At 40.6% G+C, this 19,498-nt stretch overlaps 1 protein-coding gene across 1 annotated transcript; it reads left to right on the top strand.

Annotated features, from left to right (window-relative positions):
- Nucleotides 1–3,888: 3,888 nt before the first annotated feature.
- LOC310874281 (uncharacterized protein) lies at nt 3,889–17,009 on the top strand (the record flags this gene model as incomplete). Its single annotated transcript, XM_083787019.1, has 20 exons — nt 3,889–3,992; nt 4,717–4,769; nt 6,741–6,776; nt 7,904–7,970; nt 9,328–9,417; nt 9,510–9,694; nt 10,106–10,189; nt 10,437–10,832; nt 11,065–11,166; nt 11,383–11,615; nt 12,427–12,521; nt 13,208–13,301; nt 13,682–14,029; nt 14,585–14,702; nt 14,790–14,881; nt 15,299–15,413; nt 15,500–15,601; nt 15,849–16,013; nt 16,388–16,552; nt 16,681–17,009. 20 exons carry the CDS (start codon nt 3,889–3,891, stop codon nt 16,890–16,892), a joined length of 2,856 nt encoding a protein of 951 aa, XP_083643145.1. The 3' UTR covers nt 16,893–17,009.
- Nucleotides 17,010–19,498: the final 2,489 nt, after the last annotated feature.

Below are 19,498 nucleotides of genomic sequence, written 5' to 3'. Positions count from 1 at the left end.
GCCCTTTACTTGTAACGTGTGTGGTAAAGGCTTTGCTCAGAGTGGTGTTCTAAAATCACACATGATGACTCATACAGGGGAAAAACCCTTTACTTGTAAGGTCTGTGGTAAAGGCTGTACACACAGTGGTGAACTTAAAACACACATGAGGACTCATACAGGAGAGAAGCCCTTTACTTGTAACGTGTGTGGTAAAGGCTTTGCTCAGAGTGGTGTTCTAAAATCACACATGATGACTCATACAGGGTGTTACGTGCCACGTAGGTAGGGTTCTCTGTAGGGTCTCTGTATTCCTCCCCTGTCCCTCCTTCCCTCTCCCCTCTGCCTCTCTCATTCTCTACAGATCCCTCTCTACAGAAGCCCTTAGATGAATGAGGACTCATACGGGGGGGGGGGTGCTTGGGTCGAAATGCACATCTGAGGATAATGAGGAGGAATCATACAGGGAAGAAGTGGTTAGTTGTAATAGTAATAAATTAATACATTCACATTTTCCACATTCAAGTTGACACATGATATAACATACAATCGAATGATCATTCATTCTATTCCAGGATGACAATGACAAGTGGTAAATACTAAAGTCCTGGAATCACATAATCTGACACTATCAACATGACCACCACAATTTAGTTTCTTAAGTATCTTTTGTATGCAAAACCTATATACACATGGCACAACAAGTTGTCTTTGGTAGATTATTTCTCTATTGTAACTCTGTTTAATTATACCGTTGGATGTTTCCGACATTAACCCATCTTTGGGCGGGAACCCCGTTTGGTGTTTAAGCATTATATTATACTTTAGCCATTGAAAAATAGCAGATCTACAAGCTCATAGCGCAGCACTAAGTGCCACGCTACGAGCTTGTAGGTCTGCTATTTTGTTTTTAATCGTGAAAATGTGGCGCAAATCTTTGAATATATATTCTTTCAGAGTGAACGTTTTTAACTCAAATATTTGCTTCTACAAATCTTTCAACTACGGCGGCCAATTACATATAATCTTGGGGGTCCTTGACGTGAAAATGTTTGAAACATAGGGTTTTTCAGATTACTGTCAGGATTTAGAAAACATTTTGTAGAATGTTTCCCAGGTCAACGGGTTAACCTTTTATACGTTTCGGGAAGCTGTGGGTCATGACCGGAAGAATAAGGTCGTGAATAAATAAAAATTGTCTTAGTTTTAGCCGACAAAAACAACACTGCTACTACTTTATCGTAGGGGTGGCACGATTATGAAATTATGACCGTTAGCCCACCTCTGATTATCTGTAGGGTCATATCTGCCGATACCGATTCTGACTGATTCCGATATTTTACAGAGGAACCACAATGTAAACAAGCCTATGGGGCCCTATAGGGGCTTGGCCCAAAGCCTGTTAATAAAGTATTTAAACAATCAATAGCCTATACTCTTTTCCAAGTGTCTGTTTTCACAACTGAATGACTACTGAATGAGATGTGTGCACACATAGAAAAAATGTTTACTTTTACTTAGATTTGACATCATATTTGCTTTTGTTCTAGACTAGAGGTACTAGAAACGTTTGATAAATATTGAACTCCATGATACATTTTTACACCCTTATATTTATTTAATTTCTTTGCTGGTGAAAACCGATTAAATAATGAAGCAATATTACACAAGAGGGGGTGGTTTAACGTCATTAATGCACGCCTGCGATGCTGCAGGAATGAGCCCGAGTTCCGAAAATGGAACCACATATTTCCAGATGGGGGCCCGCGGCCAAATACAGATAATTCTGGGGGTTCTTGACATGAAAAAGGTTTGAGAACCACTGACATAGAAACACAGGTTTCTGAAGACTTTAAGAATTTAGAAGACATTTGTAGAATCTAGTGTCAGTCAGGTCTCAATGGGTTAAGTAAAAGTATAAATACTGCAATGTAGACGTACTCCGTTACAGGTAGAAGTATCGTATTCAAAGTGTGCTCGAGTAAAAGTACAACCGTATTGGCATCAAAATGTACTAAAAGTAAAAGTACTCATATTGCAGAATGGCCCATGTATGGAATGTGTACAAAATAGCCGATCTACAAGCTCACAATGAGTTGCATCGCGACGTATTGTGAGCTGGTAGATCGGCTATTTGCCGAAATGCACAAAAGATTCTACACATGAGCTTATATAGACAAAAATATCACACCCATGTGAAGTGAGGGGCGCTAATATATTAAAGTCAAACTCATGTTGATTAGGTGATGTAATGGTGATGTAAAACAAACATTATGACGTACATTTTCCCTTCATTGTCAATTAAATCTGAAAAAATGGTTGCTTGAAAACCAAAGCTGCAACCATTCATGATTATTTTAGGTGCATTTATTTTTTTAATGCTGTGTTCCATATGTAATGTTATGTAAATGTATTCCACTGTTTGACTGTCTGTTTTCCATTTTGTTTATTTGTTTCTTGTGAGGACTGCGGATGAACATTAGCAACTGTGCTATATCCGTTGTATTTACGTCCATTAATATGCATTGTCCTGTCCAAATAAACAACTAAAGTAAAAGTAAAACATTGGGAGTAAATTTTTTTTGCGAAAAAATTAGGGTTTTATGATTCAATGCAAATTGCAGTTTTATGAAAATTCTTCTTCTGCCCCTAATACATCCATGCAGAGTCAAGTGTTTATGAAACGTTGCAGTATATGGTGTAGAGGGTCATGCCAAATAACGCTGAAACAAGTCTTGTCCAGAAGCACTTCAAAATGAACCGTTTCAACCCTATGGATGGTGTGGGGTCTCGCGAGCGACACCCCGCGATGGTAAGTGCGTTGCCAGGGCAACCAGACACGCTGACAGACAGAAGACGCCTCGGGCCGTTAGGAACGCCCTCGGCCGCCTAATAGGGAATGTATACGTCCCGAATCTCCTCCTCCGCCAGATTGAGCTGATGGACCGACCGCACCCAAATCAGCAAGCGGCCACACCCGTCATATAAAAGGAAGACTCAGTCTACGTCTGACAGCGGCTGGTTCACACACACGCTCACGGAGGCACGCACAGCAAACCGTCGGGGGGTAAGAAGACACACACTTCCACCGAACACACACACTCATGTGTATAGCTCTTGATGGATATAAGATCAGATAAGGTACACAGGCTGACACAAGACAGGCTAACTGTGGTGACTCCATAGAAATTAGTAAACTGCTTAAGAGTTATTTACAGCCAGCCAGGCTTGTAAATGCAAAAGTCTCTGTTAGGAGCTGTCAAGACCCTAGGGGGTCGCAGGAGGACAGTTCTAATCTCAAACTCCAAATCCAACAGCTGTGTGTTTTCAGAGAGTCTCTGCTCTCTGCTCTAAATGAGCCTACAATGAATTTGTGGTTAAATCAGTTAGACTTGTTAAGAATACATTCTACCTTTGTGACATTACATGTGTTAAATAAGGTTCTGCAATACTTCAAATCTAGTATAGATATTTAGTTAGTCCTATTGATATAAACCGTATACGTAAGTGTGCCACTGTGCCACATGAAGCTACATGCAAATGTGTCCCTCCTACTCACAGGAACATCCCGTGAGTATAACGTTTTGATTGGTTCACGTAAAAGCGGAGGTGGCCTGTAGCTGTATCCGGAGGAGGGTCTTGTAGTTAATATAATGTAATGTTTTGAGATCACTTGTGTGTGTTACTGTGTGATTGTGGTCAGATAGATTTGGCGACGATGTGACTCTGACTGAGGGCACGGGCACCTTCAGCTCGTGCCTGCCTGCTGCCTCGTGTACTGAATGAATCCTGTCAATAAACCTGATCGGATTCGTAAGACTGTAACCTGTTGCCTGCCTCCGTTTCTTCCCACTCATCACTCCATCGCCGTTACCAGACAAGGGTCATTTGACACAAAATATACATCAGATGGCGCCCCGACGTTGGAGGGTTGTTGGTGGAGATTTTTTCTACGCTACGCGAGACGAACCTACGGCTGGTTTTGTGGGTGACGGTGTGGTCGCGGTGATGGGGTGAGTGATGTGAGTTGGGGGAGGAGAAGGGCAGAGTATGTCCGCTCAGTAGACAACGTGCGTTTCATTTACCATTGTTTTATTTTGACTGTACACGCCGGGGGAGCCAATACTCGTCCTTATCCTTTGCTTAAATACATTTTTTTACGACAATAAGTACATCTTTAACTTTATAAATGTTCCCTCGTCAAGTGAGGGTTCGTTTATGAGGCATACCTGGCTAATAATGCAGAAGATATGGTTTTTACTATAAACAAATTACCTTCTGCTTCTAAAGGAGCGTGTATTGTGTACTTCCCATGTTGGGTGATGACCAAGTGATGATTTTGGGCGGCGGATCTCATAGAAAGGGGGTACATGATATTTGGGCGGTATTATGATTCTCCTGGGAAACTCCCGCAGGTGTTCAGTCGGGTAACGTACGTGGACCGACGCTGTTCACGGGTAAAATAAAATATGTTCTTTCGGAGTTTGGGATTATTGATTATGATTATTAATCCTTCACGTAGCCGGTCGAAACCGTGCGTAGTTTGAGTGGCCGGCGGTGAAAGGCCTGTTTCCGTACATGGACTGCAGAATTATGTATGGGCCTGTGTGTGTGTGTCTGATATGAATTTGGGGGTTATCGGGCGCATGATGCACTTGTATGGAGAATGCTGATGTTGGATTGAGATCTCTTGTTTTTTCTGTGGTTCGTTATGGGACCGTGTATACCTTCATGTAGTGGGGGTTGGGGGTTTTCTCCGGAGGAGGGGAATCCCTTTGTTGTTTATGCAGGTACGAAAGTGTTTAAACTTTAATACTTTGTTTTTCGTTTGCGTTGTGGTTACTTTCCATGTGATGTCTGTCATATGGGGGACATGCTGATTCGTTTTCGTTATATTTGTCATTTGTAGCAGGTTTCACGAACGTCTTGTTGTGTCCTGTGATTGTATTGTATCGTCCATTTTTTACCCAGTAGGCCTTTGCGGTTTTCCCTTATGCCCGCTCCGTTTGCGCATGCATGCGTGTGTGGGTATGCGCTCTTTTGGTGCTGATTTTGTGGGGGACTTCGTGTGTGTGTTATTGAGGTTATGTGACCGGTGTATGTTTTTTCATCTGGTTTTTAGTTAGTTTTAGTCTGCTCTTTTTGGAGAGGGGACAGTTATGATGTTTTGATAGAATATTCTCTATCTTTGGCTTGGCAAATGAGCCTGGGATCTTTGCGTGTGTGCGTGAGTGCATGTGCCTTGGGTGCATGGGTACGTCTGTGATGTGTGTGTGTCGGTTGATTTGTTCTACTGACTGTGTGAGTGTGTACTTCTGTGACTGGTGAGAGTGATGTTGATTTATGGATGGCATATGATGATACCTGCCTGGTGATTTTGCACTGTTTTATTTGAGATTCCTGTCGTGAGCCATATGATGGTGATGGCTCAAGGGGGGAGGTTATAGTAGGAGGTTAATAAATTAGGTTAATAAAACGGAAATGAATAGGAGGTTAATAAATAAAACTCGATGCATGAACTCAATTAGATAAGGGAACTATAAAATGGCTAATCATGTACGTTAGTGTGAAATTAAATTTAAGAAATTATTTAAGGTACAGTTATGGACATTTTCTGTGTTAAAATGTGGAGTTAAAGTATCCATTTGGCATATGGTAATCACGATAGGAGACTATTAAACTTCACTATAGTAATATGGTTTGGGATTAGGCCTTTTGGAGAAATAGTAGCTGGGATGGCTATTCAAATCAGATCGTCTGAACGGAGTGGCTATCACCTCATTTTTGATCAGTGGTTGTTTTCAAAAAGTAGATTGATTTTTTTCTTAAAATAATAATATAGATTTTATGGCGGAGTTTCATGTTCAATTTGACGGAGACAAACAGCTTTATGTATTGTCTTGTGCGCCAAAACTCAGAGATTGGGGACAATTCAGGTTTAAAAATGTGGGTTTAATTTGGGGGTCCGAGTTAAATTTGGAAGGTAACTGGGAATGCAGTTCTCATTGGAAATGGTTACATTTAGGTAAAATATAGGTTAATTAAGGATTGCTAATCCTACAGGTTTTTTAGTAGTACAAATAAAAATAAATATATAGTCTGTGTGAGTAATTTGATAATAGGATGAAAACAGTTGCCTAGAGTGAGAGGAACCTACATCTACTAAGTGTATGAGTTTGGTTGTATGCAAATGAGTGTGTGGGGGATGTAGGGGGGACCGTTATGGTTTCCCATGTATGTGTGAGGTGAGAGAAGCACATTGTGTCGTTTGGAGTGTGTGAGTGAGTCAAGGGGAGTAGTCTAAGAAACAATACTTCTACCTTGTCCTATTGTGTGATATGAATGTGTTATGTTTGAAGGGTTGGAAAATAATGCTACTAAATAAGTAGTAGTAATTTCAAGCGACTCTGTATGAGAGTGTCTGCGGCATGGGATTCTCTCATTTAAAAAGGCATAGCAATAGTAGACGTTGTCTACTGTTGACACTTTCTTATTTTGGTGGTGGACTCTGATGTGGTACATCTCAAAGGTGTCAGAAGAAGCAAACTGCTTGCCATGTCATATGAAGCTTGAATTGGGTAGGCGAGCCAGGGGCTTAGATGAGAGGATCACAAGCCTGACAGTGTGTGTGGTGTGAGTGAAATCATGATGTGATTGAGAACAATATAATGTGTGAGTAAGCAAATGAAATCAATGAATGAATGTATGAATGTACGTCATACAACAACAGGTTCTCAACCCCAACTCGTCTTTTTATGCAGGGCTGTCAGGGTACCCTTATCGTCTTACATCTGACGGTAAGGATCTGCTTAGTTAGACGAGTTGGGGCCTCGGGGTAAATGTGTCAAGTCACGTGACCACTGGCTTTCTTGCCTACGAATATATAATATAATATAGCTACTTTCTAATAGTTCCTGCGTTATAAATCCCGTTTTGATTATTTCCCTAGTGAGAATAAATTTGATCCCTTCCATCTACTTTCTGGAAATGCATAATGAACGGCGCTGACTTACGTTAATATATTAATATATAGCCTATGATTAAAATATATGGTTGAAATTCCCCCGCAAGTAATTTATACCTAATTCCAGATATTTAATACCTAATTTGAGTTATTTAATGCAATATATCGGTTCTCTTTCTTGTTTTTGTTTTTTTTTGACTGCCGCGGTGCAATTTGTATATCCTAGTAGTACACATCTCAAAGTGAATTTTGTGCTTTCGTAGTGTAGCGGATGGTGCGCACGCCCCTGGATTTATTGCACGATGTAGCAGCAAGTTCTAATCCCGCTCATGGCAAACATTTATTTTAACTTATAATGTTCTTTTGTATATTCTGTATGAACACAAGCATTGTGTCCATACATTTGATACGGTATCATTATGGTAACACTTCTATCAAGAAAGACGTTGTGTATTGTATTTTTTAAACGGGCTATAAAGTTGTTGCTATGGTAATTTACAACACTCCGGCGGAAAGCCGGATGGCTGAAGTAATAGTGTATTTATAAAACCGTATAAATACTCATACTTATTTAAAAATAACATGAATCATGTCACATTTATTACATGCCTTTTATATTTATATGATTGTCATAATGTGCTGTTGGTGCTGCAATTAAAGTAACAATAAATAGCCTAACATTAGTGTAGTAGGCCTATAGACTTATACAGTAGAATAGTCCACTTAACCATAAGTAATTAGAAATGCTTTAAGAATATGATTATTTTATTTCTATAAAGCATCGTGAATATTATAATTATATTCTATAGCCTGTTAGACAGTACAGTAATTTATTCCCCTATCTCTCTCTCACACACACACACACACACACACACGCACACACGCACACACACGCTCACACGCATCACGCTGCTCCGTCTCGTGTATTACAAGCCGTGATGTCATTACGGCTTTCCACAGACCAATCAGAGCGCGGCTGCGACGGAGGGCGGGTTTCATGGCGGAAATGGAATCGCTCGGACACAAGGCAACACACACTTTGTTTGGCGACGCTTGCGGCTTGGACAACAGCGTGGACATTGACAACTTAAACTGGGACAACGGCACTGAACTGGATTTTAACATCGCTACATCTTTTAAGGTAAGTGAGTGTAAGCATTTTCAGCTAAAGCAAACTCAAAATGTCCTAGTATCTCTTGACTTATTCACAAATAAACTAAACGAGGTAACTACTCACCGACACAAAGCCTGCTAGACCTTAAGGTAAAAGTCTATTCTTGAAGCTGGGAAGCATCTCATTGTCCCCAGCTTCTCTCTAAAATGCACTTTGTGCAAATTTAATAACGCAATGTACCCTGCATTTACCGGGCAGTCATTTATTTAATGATTAAAATAGTGCATTTTAGAGAAGCTTGGGACCTGAGACGCTTCCAAATTCCATTTGTATTTTTCGGAGCATGTCTACCTGCAGAGCCTTTGTGATCTACCTTTTGGGCACCCCTGCAATATCCACATCTACACTGATCTGATTACCATAAAGTGATAACAACTCCCAAACTTTGTACCCCATGCACCTCCTTCGACAAGCATTGTGAGCTTGTCCTATAGAATGTCTTCAATGCAACACATTGTGAGCTTGTCGATTTTCAGTGAAGAGGTTTAACAGAAAAGTCACTAGTATAGAGTCTATTTAGACAGTACAGAGACAGTCTCAACAAAGTGGTTAAAAGGCAACATACACCATTACAACAAACGGTATTCTAAATAGTTGAGTGGGTTCAGTGAAATCTGTGTTGGGTAATGACCATAACAAAGAATACAATACAGACACTCTGGCTGCTGGGTTTGTGTTGCCATCCAGCTGAGAGGCAGGAACATTCACAGTCTCACAGACACCTTGGTCAGAACAAAAGCCATTGATGTGCAAAATGGTTGATTACTGATTAGACACTAGACAGGCCTTTGCCTTCAGTGTAAACCATACCTAGTTAGAGCAATGTACAGTTGAACAGAAATGGGGTACTAAATGAAACAATTTCAGTAGCCTACAGGTCAAAGTTGAACAATAGTTGCGCTATAGTTGAAATAGGTCAACAATACAAATTATGCTACTTTTGTGGATTCATTTATGTTTAATGCATGACCCCCACCAAATGTTCGGAACTACTTGGTATTCACCAAAACCAGTCCCACTATACTATGGGACTCAGGGAATGAATTAATACCACCATTGCAACAACTATATTAATGGCAAGCATCCTACAGCTTTAGGTCCAAAAACGAACTAACGAACTAACCCTTTTATCCTCAAAATAGCCTAGTATGTTTACATTTTCGCAAGAAAGTTAATTCTACATATATTTTTCTAATCTGTTTGTTTCTAGTATGGATGCCGACGATTTGGCGATCCTCAATGAGGTGGATGAGCTTATTGCAGAGGAAGCGCCTCTACCTGCACAACCATCGACAGTGAGGTCGGTAGAGAGAGACGAGAATGAACATTATAGTCAAGAGGCTAATCAGCAAGCTAATTAACCCTGTATTTTTCCAACCTGTTTGTTTTTAGTTTGAATGCCGATGATTTGGCCATCCTAGGTGATGCAGACCAGCTTCTGACAGAGCAAGATCCTCCACCAGCAACAACAAAGCCCCGCCCTGCACGACCACTGAAAGTGAGGTGGACAACGAGAGATGATGATGGACATGTTCTAGCCAAGAGGCCAGCAGTTAGCCGGGGACAATCTGGACAGGGTTAGTATTAAGTTGGCAGCCAATATGTGCATCACTATGAATTTACTAAATCCAAATAATATTAAATTGATTGGTTTGACTTGGTTGTTTTTTTTTTTCTTTTTAAAATAAGTGTAGGATTGCTTACATTGGAGGAGGAATTAGGGGTTAATAAGGGGTTTTCAGGTATCACTTGAAAATAAGGTCTTGACTAAAACCTCAGTGTGATTTTGTGAGCTTGCGGATCTGCATTGGTCCCAAAAAAGACAAATGGGAAAATAATAAAAACTGTTCTATATAAAAGCATATTCAACTTTTTGTATGTCTGATCCCGAACATCTACAAATGTAAATTGTGTACAGCAATTTTCAAAACAAATGTGGTTATAAAGTAAAAAATAGTGTTCACATATCTGTCTTTTCTTCATTACAGATAAGCCATGCCATTCCAGGTCTGCTCACCCTAGTACAGAGGCACGCTTTGATCCAGAGACTGCTTCAGAGACAGTCCCTGATGGTAGGTCATTCAATGTGTATAATGCAGTTTATTGTATTTGCAAAATGGCCCCCTAGTCTTGTGTTTTTACCTGTGGGATGGCCGATTGCCAAGCATCATTCACAATGTTATCTAACACTTTTGCAATATAATTATCTAAAAACAAAAATGTTATTTTGTATAAAAAAATTCAAATGGTAGGCAAAATAATTTGGCCTAGTATGTAGTACTGGTACTAGTCCATGTCTTTGTTTTGCAATTCCTATAGAATGTCTTCTGCAAGATCTGCTTCAGTACCAGAGTAGCTCTGATGATGAGCCAGAATATGTACCCCAAAGAGCTCCACTGGCTTCGGAGGATTGGAGCACCCGCAACGCACTTTTCTTCGAAAGGTGGAGAGCATTGAGACCATCCCTGATTAACAGCATCTTGGCACAGGAGAATGTGGCAACAGCCGCAACACGCATCTGCAGCCAGTGTCGGAACAACATGGCAGCTGTCCGGTGCAGAGACTGCCTCCCGTGCCCGTTCCTCTGTGCTGAATGCGACATCAGCAGGCACAACAAGGCGCTCGTTCTCCACAACCGGGATGGCATGACTGATGGTTTCTTCCGGCCATTAGCTCCAACCAGTTGTGCTGTTGGAATGGCTATTAGAAACTGTGGTAAGTTACATTAGCAGACACTATTATCCAAAGTAACTTAGAAGTACACAATCCGAATACTGACTGACTGACGGGAAACGCTCAATTTCATACAAAATGATGTTGCAGTTTGAAGAGCAGCCCGTTAATGAGTGACTTTAAAAAGTTTAGTTAATTGACATAACTTGGTGAAGGAACGTTAGACTGCTTTATGTGATTTTACTAATGATTAATTAACATAACTCTCTTTTAGTGCGTTTCTTGCCCATTGAGATGCCTGTCCAAGCCTGTGGTTGTCCACCGGAGATGCTGAAGGTCAGCAAAGGGAAGGACGTTGCTTTGGTTACAATTAATGGTAATTACATATAGGATTTCCTCTGCTCTGTTTGAAAAATATGTTTCCCTATTGTATAGCTCTGTCAAGAAATAGGGAGGGGGGGGGGGGGTAACACTTATTTATCCGTCTCTTGACTTATTCATTGCCCATCCTAGACTTCCTAAGTTCCTACCAAGTCAGCCCTGTGATTTGTATGGCAGTGGGAACATTACAGTGAATGTATGTTATTTGTAGGTCGGTATGATCTCAGCATGCCACATCTGACCTGCGAGGGATGCCAGACTACGTGGGATGCAGGAGTGAATGACCTTGTGCAAAATGGCTACTGGCCAGCCACCGTCAACTTCTCAACAGTCTATGAAACAGACTTGTTTTACACCTTTGAGGAGATGAAGATGGCATCACCAGGGCTGTCACTTCAAGCTTTTCTACGGGGGCTTGACAGAAGGACTCTTCGCTTTGGCCGTGTAAGTATACTAATTTCTTCAAGCATTGTAAAATGATTAGTGTTTGGATATGAACATTTCTCTTAAACCATTAAGACCTGATTTCAGATTCTACAAAATGTCTTCTAAATCCAGTTTTCTGAAAACATAACATCTCAAACTATTTCTTGTCAAGGACCCCCAAAAATGTCTTTATCCGGCCGCCGACCCCCATCTGAAAATATGTTGTTCCAGGGACCCCAAGAAGCAAATATTTGAGTTAAAAATCACACGTGAAGAGGGGGGGGGGGGCGCTTTACCAACCCTTATCATCTTACATCATCGCGATAACATACATGATATGCCGATTTGCTCAGTGATAGACCAAACAAACATTAAACTCTGTTCATTGTTAATGGCATTTAATGTTTGCGTTAGTGACAAAACAAACATTAAACTCTGACCATTGTCAATGGTGTTTTTAATGTTTTTCTAGACAACCATTAAACCTGTTTATAAAGGAGGGAAAAACGTTTGCGGTGAAAGAATATATATTCAAAGATTTGCACACATTTTAACAATAAAAAAATCAGACATAGCTCAGACATAGAGCGGCACTTGGTGCCGTGCTATGAGCTTGTACATCTGCTATATTTCAACAGGTAAGGTATAAAATGATGGTTAAATTGGTTCAAAGCTAAGGTGACACAGATGCATCCTCAGGTCTTAATGGGTTAAAGTTAAACCGTTGTTTTTGCTGTTTTTCTAGGATGGGAAAATTTCACCCGACAGCTTTCAAAAAGTTTTTTTTTAATGGGCTCATATTCGGCATGAGATTGATTCCCTCTGCAAGGAGGAGCCATTTTGCTGTCCTGCATGCACACCAGCAATGCTTGCGGTCTCCGTTGATGGGAACCGCAAACATTATCGTTTTAACAGTACAGCAAGGTATTGTAATGTACACATACACACTGTTAATATCAATGAATGGCAAAATAATCAGTTGTACATTTTACACAGTGTAACCCATATGTACTGTAGCGTGAGGAGCCCTCGTACAAGGTTTCTTCGACTATGCATGCACCTCTTGGTACCACAGCACCTCAAAGGCCCTTAAAACAAGACTCCAGACCTCCCAAAACAAACTGGTCAAGCTCCTACTTGGCCTCACCCCCTGAACCCACCTCACCCCTGTCCACAGGCTGGGATGGCTTAGGGTCGACGACAGAGTACAGCATCTTGCAATGGGTCTGGTCCACAAGATTCGATACACCACCAAGATACCCATGTACCTGTCTAGATACTTCCTTAATGTAAACAAAGTCCAAACCCGCAACACCAGAGGGAGTGCAACAAACCATGTACAACCCAGATTCGGCACAAACAAGGGACTACATTATTTTCGCTCCTATGCCACCAAAATGTGTAACGCCCTACCAACAGTCATTAAGACATGTGAATCCCTTGACTCCTTCAAAACCGCTCTGAAATGGCACCTACGGACGGCTGCAATTCGAAACTGGCCCCTGTAAAATCTGAATCCCCCAACCACCATGAATGTTTGAGAGATCCTACAGTCTGGCAATTCCTTGAACTTGGAGTTTATAACATCTTAAATTTATCTCCTTTTTTAGATCCAAAGATCATTCCATCTTTGAGGGGGCATTCATCGCCAATGATGAAGACGTGTCCAAATTTGTTGGTGATATCCACAGCAAAGTCAAACATGTAATTGCAGACTTGCTCTTCTATCTGATTATTAAGTCAATAATTGTCATGGAATTGAACCACTTAAATCCTGTTTCTTTATTGAGTGGAGGGCTCTCTATACCAGTGGCTTTAAAGTTTTCACTCTACATTCAATATATTCACTGAAAATAGACAATCGACGAGCTCTCTGTTTTTGTCACTGTAAAGTTGTATAATATCTTCACTGAACAATAACATGGCTGAGCTTATTAACGGTCTTCTGAAAAACCTTTCCCAGAATACAGATCCTAGTGTTTAAGTGGTTAAGTAGTGCCATGTTTTTGTGACATTTACCTCAAAATATCTGATTGTTCACCGATGGTAAGATCTTTTATCTATTAATCTTTTTTACCATGTAGGTCCCTGGAAGGGGTATTTGTGGTGGGGAGTGGTCGGCAGCCAGAGAAACGTCTGAACGGTCCAGGAGTCGTGTCGATGAGGAGGGCCTAGAACTGGCTGTCTGCAGACATGGGGTATTGCTGGCTGCCTTGAACATGTTTAGGGGTGAAATATATGCATACCCCATGTTCTTACAGCACCAGATGGCATCCAAGTATGACATAAAATTCTTTTGTATGGACGTTGCCTGCAAGTACTGGCCGTACCTGCAAAAAGTGTGTGCCTGCTGTCCAGAGCTCCAGCCCCTTCAAAACATGCGGCCCTTCCTGTCGGTTCTCCATGCTAAGGCTCATGATTACAAATGTGAGGTTAGTATAAACGATATGTGATTATAAGATGGTGGTCAATCCTATACATTATCTGACAATCAAGTAATGAGTAACTGATCTACTGCTGTCAAGGCAGTTAGCGTTTTCACCTTTGTTAACCCTAGAACACAGACAATTATATTATTGTAATTTTCATAATGTTGCTGATGTTGTCTGAGGTGGGTATTTCAGTACCTTCATGATGCTCAGTGACATCATAGAAGGTAGGTTTGTTTCTCTGCACACATCCCTGTTTTTTTCTACAGGCAGGTGAATTTCACCCGTGTTTAGTGATAGAGTTGTAGAGAAAAATCCCATACACCCCCAATGTTTTTGTTTCAGTTTTTTGTGAAACGTCATGATGAAATATTAAAGAAGAGTACCTCAAGTTGATATGTATTGCTGTACAGTGATGGTGTTCTAGGGTTAACTGCCTGTGCTAGTTGGCAGTCCATTTGGCTTTTTTCTTTTTAATTAAATGGCACCATTGAGTCTTGGTAAAAGCATCTTTTATGAATGCAATTGATATTCAGGTTTCGTATTATCTCTGTCCAGGTGAAATGGGGCGGGGGAAACCAGGACGGTGCTGGCTCGACACTTGGAGAAGAGGTCGAACAATGCAATGCATTTCTCTCCAGGATAGCCGTAACAACGAAGCATATGTCCAAAGAAGGTGCTGTATAATTGTACATTTGTATAGTGTAGTGTGAATAACATGATTGTAAGAATTGTTGCAGAACTCCTCTCTGTGTACTTGCAGGCCGCAATGACATGCTGACCCTTTTGGCCATGAGCTGGAACGATCACAAACGTGACAACATGGCCAAGTCACTCTCCCAAAGATACCACAAGGTAGAAACTGTTATTTCATGTATACATGCGTGCATTCATGTGCACTTTGCATAATGTATAACCAACCAGTGGTCCTTGAGGGGGTTCCCAGGTGGTCCCCAGCTAAATTGAGTGTAAAATTAAACCAAATGGACCCCATATGGGACCCCTTTTACAATTGAGTTATTTTTTGTGTTAAACATCTGCATTTACATTATTTTAATAACATTATCTCCTATAGTACCACATCAATATAGCATGGCATTGTGGACAAAATCTTATCCAACAATAACAAAATTTTCTTTAGTCTTGGGGCTGACAGACTAAATGTCATCAAATGGTGGTCCATGGCTCAAATGCAGAATAAATACAATTATTGTAAAACAGAAATCATGACATGAGTTTCTGTCTTTGTAATGGTTTTGTTTGTAATTTCAGACATCTAAGGTCTTAAAAACCAAGTTGGCAGACCTGGAAAGCCTGAAGGCAGAACTTCAACTTCAAGACCACAATGTTGAAGAGTATGTGCAAGATCTAAAAGAATGGGCAGATGGTAAGAACATGATGAACATGGTCTGATATAAAAATCTGAATATTTATTCATTTTTAAAATTCACACTGTTATTCATTGTGTTTCAGGACAAACACAAGATCAAGGCACGCTGCAGACTTTGTGTCGAAAGATTGAGGCCTTCACGAGCAGCATCAAAACCAGGAAGCAACGCATCTATAACAAAAATGGTAAGTTAACATTTTAGGCCTATTCTGACAACAGTCCCAGCCTCTCTGACTGTGTACAATGTGTTTGGGGCAGAGTTACAGCCTCTCTGTCTTATATTAGGCTTGGTTCACACAACATTCAGTTATGTCTGTGTCAGCCTTTTATGTAATGGTTTTCAATGGCAATGGAAATCGGCACAATGCCAGAAAACTGCTCGTAGGCATAGCGAAGCGTGTGAAACCAGCAATAATTTGTTTTTCTTCTCAGACAGCAACAAAGGACGTCACAGAATCCGCCGGAAGTTACTGCAGGAGAAAGACGCTTTGAAGCTCATGGTGGAGGAGTACAACAGCCTGGTTCCTGAGCAAACCGTGTGCTACGACACTATCTTGGACAGAGAGCATCCTTGGCCGTGGCAAATTTCACAAAGTGGTATGCATTTAGCCACTTAAACCCCAGTGTCTGTATACTGGGAAAATAGCAGATTGACATGTCTGTCCCATTGTAAGGTTGTCCATTGGATATTTTAGAGTGGAAACAGCTGATAGTTACTAGTAGAGTCCTGAGGGACGCTCAACAATTAATTGGGTCTAACCCATTGGGCCCAGAAGTGCTGTTCAGAGCACATTTTTCCATAGAGATACAAAACCAGAGGTCTAAATGGGTAAAGAGGTTAACGTCCTGTATGTATTCTTCCATGTAGTTGTTATGTATATGATTGAATACTGATACATGATTACATGAATGATATATGCATCTACAGTCTTTGTGCACTGTTCTCAACCCTCCATATCTATGTATTACAGGGTCTGTTGATTTCAGCACCAAGAATAAGGTGTTCAATCAGTGCATGGCAGTTCGCAGGCTTCAGGAAGAGAAGTCTATCCTCGTGAGAGAGATGAGGCAGCACTGGAATGTTCTCAAGGCCAGAGCCAGTGTATTGTCAGAGCTTTCTCCCCATCAGAGTGAAGGTATGTGGCAAAGTAAACGTGCACTTCTACTAATTGGTTTTTATGTCATGTTTCAAGAGGTTATGATTATGGTGTGAAAGATGTGTTTCATCCCTATATAGTGATTGACACATTGTTCCTTTGTTTAGGACATCTACCAGAGGATGCAAGGAGGGGTCTCGCGTGCCTCATCCGTAAAAAGGAGATGCATCTGAGACATCTGAAGAGGCGCGTGAGGAAGCTCTACATAGACGTCATGAACGCAACCGACGACAGTCTTGTTGAACCAGTAGACATTTTGGAAGAACTTGAGTGCGCCTATAGTTCAGAGTCCGGATCGTCTGACTCTGATGTTGAGTAGGACACCCAGCTACTGTCAGACTGTTGAGCGGCCTGACAACGGACTGTGTGGGCTGGTCTCAGACCTACCGGTGGGATTATACCAGGGACAAATTACCTTTTGTAGCTCTTCCTTGGAACTCTGTGGATTTTGTTTTGCTTTCCTCACGGAGCTACATTTTCAAGATTTTTCAAAAATAGCAGATCTACAAGCTTGAAGCCATGCTATGAGCTTGTAGATCTGCTACATTTCAATAGCTAAAGTATAACGATGCTTAAAACACCAAAAGGGGTTCCCGTCCTGAATGGGTTAAAGGAAACGAGGCAGGGCTAGTATTTTTAAATATTCAGTATTTGTTTTCTTATTTGATCTCTACTACTTGTAAATCTTGAATGGAGAGTACTGAGAAATAAAGTGTGCAATGGCTTGTAATTTCTGATGCATTATTTATATATTTTTTGCAATATCACAGTAAAAACAAATTTAATTCAAGGATATTTTTTCACATACTGCCTTTATATTTGGTCTTACAATTTAATGTTTCCAACTCTGGCCAAGATATGAAGCCAAACAATTAACATGAAGATCACAAAAGGTATAAATGCATAATACTTTTACTAAAAGCTTATGTTAACTCAGTTGAGAGAAATGGTTGGATGACATCACCTTTCCTGTAGCCTACGGTAAACAGCAAGGCTTTTGCACTCCTAAACGACAGGTGCGTAGGAGAGGGACAATGTCATGAAAAATAAATAACAGTAGCCTACAATGAAACCCCTATGGGACACATCATGGTCTGATCGGAAGATGGACATTCCACATCCCAGGAGGATGTGAACTGGGGTGGGGAGATGCAAAATGTCCCCAGGTGGTTCCACTCATCCTCAGCTATACCATTGTAGTCATAAGAGCAGGAGAACATGGTATTCCAGCTCAAAGTCGTGGGAAGTAAGCAGAATTGAGGAACCGTTAGCCAGACACACTCAACATTGTAGGGGTACAAGCCTGGGAATTTGCGGCTAGATATATTGCCAGATGAAGACTAGAATTCCAACGCATTTTACACCTTTTTAAGATCGTTTAAAGATCTCTGGAAAATGCACACAGCATACCATGTATGCATTTGTTTGGTTCACATTCGCAAGAATGTTATCAACTTCAAGAGAGTATTATATGATAATGCACATGGCCTTCATAATTTATAGTTTCCTCTCTACTGCTTACATAATTTTCATAAAATATTCCTAAAAACATGATACTATCTTTGATGGTGCAATAAAAACTGACATTGAACAATGGAGGTCCATTGAATACAGTGCCTATAAGATGAAGTACTCCCATCAGCGAATATGAGAATGTATACATGTACAGTGTCAGCAGGCCTTCAACTTACTATATCAGGGTAAGCATATACGGTACAGTGTATCAACCTGAACTATATGAATGAATATATGTACAGTATCAACAGGGCGATTATAATCAGGATTAAAGCTGATCATTATTATTACAGTAGATTTTCCTAAATCTAAGACTCAATATGATGTAGCCTGGCTCCAGACCTGAATCGCTACCATTAAATAATATATGTCCTGTCCATGAAGTGAAACAAAATGAAAATTCAGACTGAGTGTCAGGCTAACTCAAATGTAGTTACAATTATTGAATTATAATTTGTGTGTGACTATTATCCAGATATAAACTTTACATTAGTTAGTTTTATAAATGTACATAAGTACAATAACACTGGTTATCAACCTGTGAGTTAGGCCCCCCAGGTCAGGGGTACCCAAATTATTATGGGGAGGTTGCCTGATTATTTGCAACATTGTTTTCTCACTAAACAAACCAACATAGTCATTGTTGGCCAGTAATATTAGTATTATATCAATGTAATATACATTATTATATTACTTATTATGCAGGTATTACTGCATTAAATAAGTTAGAGTTAGAGTTCTCTGTTCTCTGCATGGTTTGTCTATGAGCTGTCCATCCATCCAGCTGTGTAGAGGAGCCCAGTGTGAAATGTTGTCACATAAAGAACAGATCTACAAGCTATCAACATCTTAAAATGCAATGTGTTGGAGATAGACCCTGACAAAGACCTTTTGGTCAAAACGTGTAGGTCCTGTTTTATTTGCCTTGCTCATCAATCCAGATTATATTGCCTTCGATTCCTTTTTTCTTTTCAAGACTGCAAGTTCCTTCAAGCAGTACAACTTGAAGGAAAAACCTTTTTTATCTAGCAATGTGTTGAGAGCTTGTTGATCTGTTCTATTTGAGCATGCTATGTACTAAAGTAAGATGCAAATGTAATTTGCTTGTCTGCACCCAAAGGTCAGGGGAACAAGAGGGACAGTCAAAGGCATCAATGTCTTTGTCATCCAGGAATTTACTCTGAAACTCCGTAGTGATTGTGCTAACTTACACTGGTGCAATTCCCTGCTAGCCTGTGTTGCGCCCAACAACAGTCAGGGTACTGCTCGCTATAACATGTGGAGGTCTGTGCAACCGTGCCCACTGCCCAGGCCATCAATCAACACTGCCAATTTGACAAACAAGTCACACCAGACTCTTTCACGCCTGTCACATTTGGTCATGTAAACCTGATCTGTGAAAAGAACAAG

This window comes from Protomyctophum parallelum (genome assembly GCF_964188405.1).
Source record: "Protomyctophum parallelum genome assembly, chromosome: 1".
Taxonomy (NCBI): domain Eukaryota; kingdom Metazoa; phylum Chordata; class Actinopteri; order Myctophiformes; family Myctophidae; genus Protomyctophum; species Protomyctophum parallelum.
The sequence above is the reverse complement of the archived record's forward strand: the minus strand, read 5'-3'. Positions and strand labels throughout refer to the sequence as shown.